This window comes from Mytilus edulis, chromosome 6 (assembly GCF_963676685.1).
Source record: "Mytilus edulis chromosome 6, xbMytEdul2.2, whole genome shotgun sequence".
NCBI classification, from domain to species: Eukaryota; Metazoa; Mollusca; class Bivalvia; order Mytilida; family Mytilidae; genus Mytilus; species Mytilus edulis.
Window position 1 is genome coordinate 64126398 of NC_092349.1, and position 7403 is coordinate 64133800.

A 7403-nucleotide genomic window follows, 5' to 3' on the forward strand; every position below is an offset into this window, starting at 1 on the left:
TGTATCCTTTCAAAAATAAAGTTTGAAATTTGCTTGTGGCAAGGTGTGAATTACTCTGATTTTAATTGACTAGAGGATTTCAGAAAGGGGGTGGCTCTCTCCTGGTATTCAAGTTTCCTCGTCAATGAAAATAGCTGGTATGATATAGCCAAGTGTGCTCTCTCCTGGTATATAAATTTCCTATTCCAATGAAAATAGCTGGTATGATATAGCCAAGTGTGCTAAAAATAGTATTAAACACCAACAATCAATCAAACTATTATCCACACAAGCATTATTTTATTTGGAAACTTTAAACTCATTTAGTGTTTATGTCAAAATAAGGTAGCCATCAAACCACTGGTGAAATTTAATTCCTCTGCATGCTTGTCTATATGTTGTTTAAATGTTGTCTCTTCTTCCATTTCAGAAAATGATAATGATTATAATATGTGTGATAGTATTGTTGGCTGTTATAGCACTTATAATTGGTTTAAGCGTTGGAATTTAGTGAACTAATACTATTATGATGTTAAGTCTCGTTTTTGCTCAAACCTATGAACAACTGTTTTCCATCATTTTATGACAGGATCACCAAATATTGTTAAACCATTTCCCTACATATATTTACAGTCACACTTTAGCATGTAAAAAAAACATCAGCTGGTCAATTTATATTTAGAATTTATTTTGAGATGAAAACTCAATTCAGAGAATACCAGGTGCGGATTTAAAAAGCTGTTTTAAAATCTAATGCATTCTGGGTAATAATTTCAAAACCAAACACCAAAATGTTGTGACAAGAAACTTTTCACAATCTAATGCACTCTGGGTATTATTTATTTTTAAATGCACTGAAGTTCTTTGATTAAGTTACCATATGTCGAAATAATTTAATTTCAATCCATGATTTAGCATAGTTTTCACAGGCCCGTAGCCAGGAATTTCCATGGGGAGGGGTTCATTGGACTCATGAACTCGACTTTAACAGTCACAATTTGAACAAAACGTTGACTTTAACAGTGCTTATTTGATTTCAAGGGGGTGTTCATCCGAACCCCCCTGGCTACGGGTATGTTTCATTTTCTAAATACGAGCTTTGAAATTACATACAGTCAATTAGATTCTGAAACAGTAAATTGCAAACCATTGCATTTCAGTTTATGAATTTTGAAATGAAAATATTAGCAATAAATACTGGTGTTTAGAATGAGGGAGTGTGACTGTAAAATATTCTGCCATATAAAAATATACACATCACTCGAAATATAAGCCTGTGCTTAAGTACAAAAATACTTTTGTTAATCTTTTCGGAATTAAGAAACTCAGAAAAAGGCTTTTCTGAGTTTCAAAAAAGTCATTTCAGTATTACGGTTTAATTGTTTTTTTTAAGGGGGGGATTATCAAGTGATTTATTCTGATAGAACTTGATTTATGTGGTGTTGTGTATATTTCTAACTACACAAGCTTTCGAAGCCTTTATGTTGTACTGTATTTCACCTTATTATACAACTATTTTATTTGGGATGCCAAGCATGTTGTTATATCTGCGAGATAAATAAATCACCATTTTGTTTTGAAGATAATTGTAAAGGTGCATTTGAAACAAAAGACCAATCTTAAACACAGCATTACAATTTTATTTTATTTTGATATTATTTTCTATGTCTAAATGTTGTTTATACATGTTGTTTTTTTCTCTCTCGTTTCAGAAACTGATTATGATTATAGTTTGTGTCATTGTTTTGTTAGCTATTATAGCACTTATTCTTGGTATAACTTTATCTTAAGTATTTTAAGGAATAACGCATGTGCCTAATTATAAATGACCAGAAATGCTCAGTGCTGATTGATCAATTTGCCTTCGCTGGTGCTACCTTGTGTTGAGACCAGTTTGTTTTAAGACGAAAAATTTTGTCTGTTCAACAGCGCTTTACATTTTCATGATTTACCGACTTTATATGGTATTGGTTTTGCACTTTTACTGTCGCCCTTTTTTTGTCTTCTGTTTTTTTATGCCCCACCTACGATAGTAGAGGGGCATTATGTTTTCTGGTCTGTGCGTCCGTTCGTCCGTCCGTTCGTTCGTCCGTTCGTTCGTCCGTTCGTCCGTCTGTCCCGCTTCAGGTTAAAGTTTTTGGTCAAGGTAGTTTTTGATGAAGTTGAAGTCCAATCAACTTGAAACTTAGTATACATGTGCCCTATGATATGATCTTTCTAATTTAAATGCCAAATTAGAGTTTTGACCCCAATTTTACGGTTCACTGAACATAGAAAATGATAGTGCAAATTTCAGGTTAAAGTTTTTGGCTTCAGGTTAAAGTTTTTGGTCAAGGTAGTTTTTGATGAAGTTGAAGTCCAATCAACTTGAAACTTAGTATACATGTGCCCTATGATATGATCTTTCTAATTTAAATGCCAAATTAGAGTTTTGACCCCAATTTTACGGTTCACTGAACATAGAAAATGATAGTGCAAATTTCAGGTTAAAGTTTTTGGCTTCAGGTTAAAGTTTTTGGTCAAGGTAGTTTTTGATGAAGTTGAAGTCCAATCAACTTGAAACTTAGTATACATGTGCCCTATGATATGATCTTTCTAATTTAAATGCCAAATTAGAGTTTTGACCCCAATTTCACGGTCCACTGAACATAGAAAATGAAAGTGTGAGTTTCAGGTTAAAGGTTTTGGTCAAGGTAGTTTTTGATGAAGCTGAAGTCCAATCAACTTGAAACTTAGTACACATGTTCCTTATGATATGATCTTTTTAATTTTACAGCCAAGTTAAATTTTTGACCCCAATTTCACGGACCACTGAACATAGAAAATTAAAGTGTGAGTTTCAGGTTAAAGTTTTTGGTCAAGGTAGTTTTTGATGAAGTTTTAGTCCAATCAACTTGAAACTTAGTACACATGTTCCCTATGGTGTGATCTTTCTAATTTAATGCCAATTAGATTGTTTACCCAATTTCACGGTCTATTGAACATGTAAAATAATAATGCAAGTGGGGCATCCGTGTACTTTGGACACATTCTTGTTTAGATTTATTTTTGAAACTTCAATGCTCTTTATTATTTTTTAAAGCCAAGATGCTGATAGGTTAACACATTTTTGTCATTGACGGTCATTTTCTGTTGTGTCACAGAAATCAATGATGAAAGTTGAGGATTAAATTTTGTATATCGATCGATAAAAATAAACATTTGTAATATAGGGATAATTGGTAGTGTCTTTTGGAATAAGTTGACGGATATGATCCCACTTACCACTATTTGATATAATAAGAACAAACTTAATGCATTATTTTAAAAATGAATATTTGATAAGTGAAAAACCACTCATTTCCAAAAAAATGTTTTTTTTAACTGGAGGGAGGCAGTGATTTAGTGCAAAGATCTGTCATATTTTCTTGATGACAAAACTTACATGTAGATTTTTTTAGTGCTATCAGTGATTTCTGAAGAGAAAACTTTTTTCTTTTAATAAAATGCTATACATTTACTTTAACTGTTGCATAAATATTCATATTGATTACAATGGTACAAAATGTATCAGCAAAATTTTTTTTTTTAAATTAATCGAACTTTCTAATGTCAAGTTTGTACAGAAATATAACCTGAAGATAGAAACCATTCTCTATGGTTTCAAACTGTATTTAATGTACCTATTCTAACTGTCGTCTGCTAATGAGAACTTTCTTGTGAGGCATAAGTTGTATATAGCTAGTATATGAAAGTTGAAGTGTAGCATTTTATTGAGATGTCAGACCCCAGGACCTCTGAAATCCAGATTATGTGCAATAATTTTATTTATGTAAATATGTTTTCTTTTCTTAGATACAAGCAAATTTCTTTCATGTTGTGTCAAAAATAATTGTTCAGTGTAGGCATATATTGAAAATTTACAATACATACAGTGTGATTCAAAAGAGCTAGATGCATTAAGATTAAATTTGTTTTCTATTTCTAATCAAAATTTTATAGCTACATGTATATCAATGATGACATTATATCATTTAGTCCTTATATGTCATTTGTTTGAAGTAAGTGTATTTTTCAAGAGTTCAAGCTGTAGACATGGTCTTTTCGAAAATTTCAGCATTTCTGTAGACAAAACCACTGCATACTTGAAAGAAATTTGGTTGTATTTAATTTATTTTGGTTGTATTTATACTTTTGATTAATCAGAGTTTCATTTTCATTCTAGTTACGTTATTTTAAATGAATGGAAGGAAATATAAAATTAATCGAATAAGAATAACAATTTAGTTGATTATTATTAATGAAATTTATTTGTGCTTTATTTGTTCAATTTTGAAAATTTAAAAAAAATTTAAAACTGGGTTTATATCCAGCATTTTGTGAATTTTAGGTACAATGTACATAAATTTTACTATGGAAGACATTTCTTTGTATTTCCGAATTCCAAGGCAAATTTACTAAGTACACTAATACCTTGTTAGATTTCAAATACCTTTACTGTCAAAATTTTTCTTACCTAAAAAAGTTTGAAAATATATAACTTTCAAAACCATTCATGCTTGATACTACCTTGTGAATCAAACTTGCAAATATAAGGTGACTATGATATGGTTCTGTAATTAGATTATGATGACTAAAAGATAAAATGTAAGTTTTGTACTTTGATTGAATTGTGATCCTTATTCAAATTGTGTTGTATGCTATCGGCATATGCATTCACATTTTACTGAAGAATATAGTTTAGTTTTCGAAAATCACTTCAAAAACACAAATAAATAAAGGTAACTTTCTTTTTTTTTTTTAATTTACCCATCTCTGAGGAATTGTTATAAAAAAGAGAGAAAAAAAATCAGGGTTCTTATTAACAAGGTTATTATGTAATTATACCATAATAAGGTTGTACGTTATCATGCTTTTTGTAGTACTATTATATGTTGCAGCTCATTTTCATTGTAGCGCTTATATTTTGGATTTAGTGCAATATAAGTGTATATAATTATTGTTGTTAATCTTATTATGTTGCCTGCTGGCATTATTCACTTAGATATAGATAAAAATTTGTGATTTCAAAATAATATCAATGGTGGACACAAAAAATTAGGTCAGTAGGATTTCCTTAATATGCCTGTTTTGCTTTTATGAAAGTCTGTTCTAATTATGTGTTAAATTTAATTGAATGTTACTAGAAATTATAGATTCTTAATTTCTGTTTTTATTTAGCGAATTTAAGGGTTGTTTTAGAAAAAAATATAGAATATTGTAATTATCAAAAGTTTTTGATCAGATTTATGACATGATTTCAAATCACTTAAAGAAATTATAAATTCATTTTGATTTGTTGCTTATTTTTTTATTATTTTTTTTTGGTGCAATTTTAAAAATAAATAGAATGTGCATTTAAATTGATGTTTATGTATTAGTTGTGATTTTGTTCATTTGCGAAGTACATGTGTATTTGTATTTTGTTCATTGTTGTTATTTGAAGTCCTATTTATCACACAATACCATTTAGTGGGGAGGGTAGAGACCCTCAGGAATTCCCCAAACAACCAACACATTTTCTTTGGGGAAAAAATTTTGCATTCATCAAATGGACCAGAAACCGTAAACGACTTTTGTCGAAAAATAAAAATTCACTCTCCCCACTCAACATTTGCTTGAATGGATTAGCTCTTATAAAAGTTTTTGTCACCTGCACATAGTTTTACGATCAATTATTATTCTATTTTTGTGACAATCATTCTGTGATTCTACAGGACTTCTACATTCAAATCAAATCATGAATTCAATTATTAATGTTAAAAATTAAAAACATAAATCAAGAAGATGAAGAAAACAAAATGTGCATTTAATGGATAGATACCATGTTCTGATTTAAAAAAAAAAAAAAGGGTTCATAGAAAAAAAGTGAAATTTAATAAATTAAGTATTGAAAAAAAGTGGCAATTTTTGCTAGATTTGGAAAGGTGTTTGCCCCTTTGAAATCACTCATTGTGTTTTGAAACAATAAAAGCTTAAAGATTTGTGTGATCTTAATACATTGTACAATGGGTCCAATATCAACATTAATGAGACTTTAACCTAGGGGACCATATTTTTTTATAAACCATGACATGAGTAACATAAGCTTAATAACATGTTCCACTGCTACCATTAGTTGAGTAAAAAAAAATGTATTTTGGAAAGGACCTGACAAATTAGATTAATTTGTTTTCATCCCACATGAATTCTTATCTCAAGTAAAATCTGTATCCCCTTGAGTTTAATCAAATATAAAAGGGCTATAAACATTAAAAAGGTATGTTAAAAGGATCACAATAATTACTTGAATAACTGATTGAAGATATGATGCGAACTTACCCCCAAAACAATATAAGTGTACACATTTCAGGCAATTGGCTTGTTCAAAGAGCTTCCTTAAAAAACAATTGTTAGTTTTTGAAACCAGGTAAATGTTACCATGCATTTCAAAGCAGCTCTTGATCAAGTTAAAATAGTACGAACAAAATAGTGGTTAACACTTGTATGGTTTTGGCAATAGAAGTTTGTTGATTCTTCCATCATAGAATCAAGTAAGCTAAAATGGTCAGTATAAATGTTCAAATTACAGCATTATTTTTCTTTAAAAAGTTTTATTTTTATAACTTATTGGTCTTCCCTGTTCCACCATTCTTGACTCTTCAAAGAATCCCATGTGTGGCCATGTGGCATCAAAGCCACGTGTCTTAGGCAATGTGGCCAGATGTTATGCTCTGTTACCCATCTAAACTGTTAATCATTGTTACCTCACATATATATAAGTTGTTATTTTTCTGAACGGAGCTTGAATTTTAGTTTTACAATTTTTTATCATGTATTTATGTTTATAGTTCTAGTCTATATATAGCAATAGACACATACATGTATTTTCCTACATTAATTGAGTTTTGCTACGTATGAACTGCAATGTATACTGTCTAAGTTATATATCAGTTTGTACAACATACCATAATAAGGGATTTTAGTCATCACAACTTCAAAGCAATTCTTATTTATTAAGATAATGCCAATGATCAACTTGATTTAGTATCAATTAGATTCTTATAAAGCAAATAGCAATTATTAAATTTTCCTCAATTTCCCTGTTGTGTCCAGTTCTATTCTCCCACCAGTAAATTTAAGTTTATCCGTTTGTTAAAGAATTCAAGTCAGTTTTACTTCTTTGTGCCATTTTGTCTAGAAATTTCTACATGGTTGCAGTTAATAATATTTCTGTATATTCGTCTTTATTCTCTTAAGCTTTACTGTTGTCTAGTAATGTGTATTTATTTGTGATTATTTTATATTAGTGTAATATTCATTTTTTTACATGTATAGTTTGTCAGTTCAGGCTCTGTTCATGAATATTTATAAAGTCTAACACTCATGAATATTTATTATGTAGAATAAAGAATTCTTCATCTTAA

General features: G+C 29.8%; 1 protein-coding gene across 2 annotated transcripts in view; it reads left to right on the forward strand.

The window, feature by feature from the left end:
- The window catches only part of LOC139528123 (syntaxin-like), a 36973-nt gene extending 29570 nt beyond the window's left edge, over positions 1 to 7403 (forward strand). The window contains exons 10-11 of one of the 2 annotated variants that reach the window (XM_071323952.1): positions 410 to 1996; positions 3020 to 7403. In XM_071323952.1, the coding sequence (XP_071180053.1) occupies positions 410 to 490 (81 nt within the window). In that variant the 3' untranslated portion in view covers positions 491 to 1996; positions 3020 to 7403. The remainder of the gene's footprint in view (positions 1 to 409; positions 1997 to 3019) is intronic. The other variant, XM_071323954.1, reaches the window with a different exon arrangement.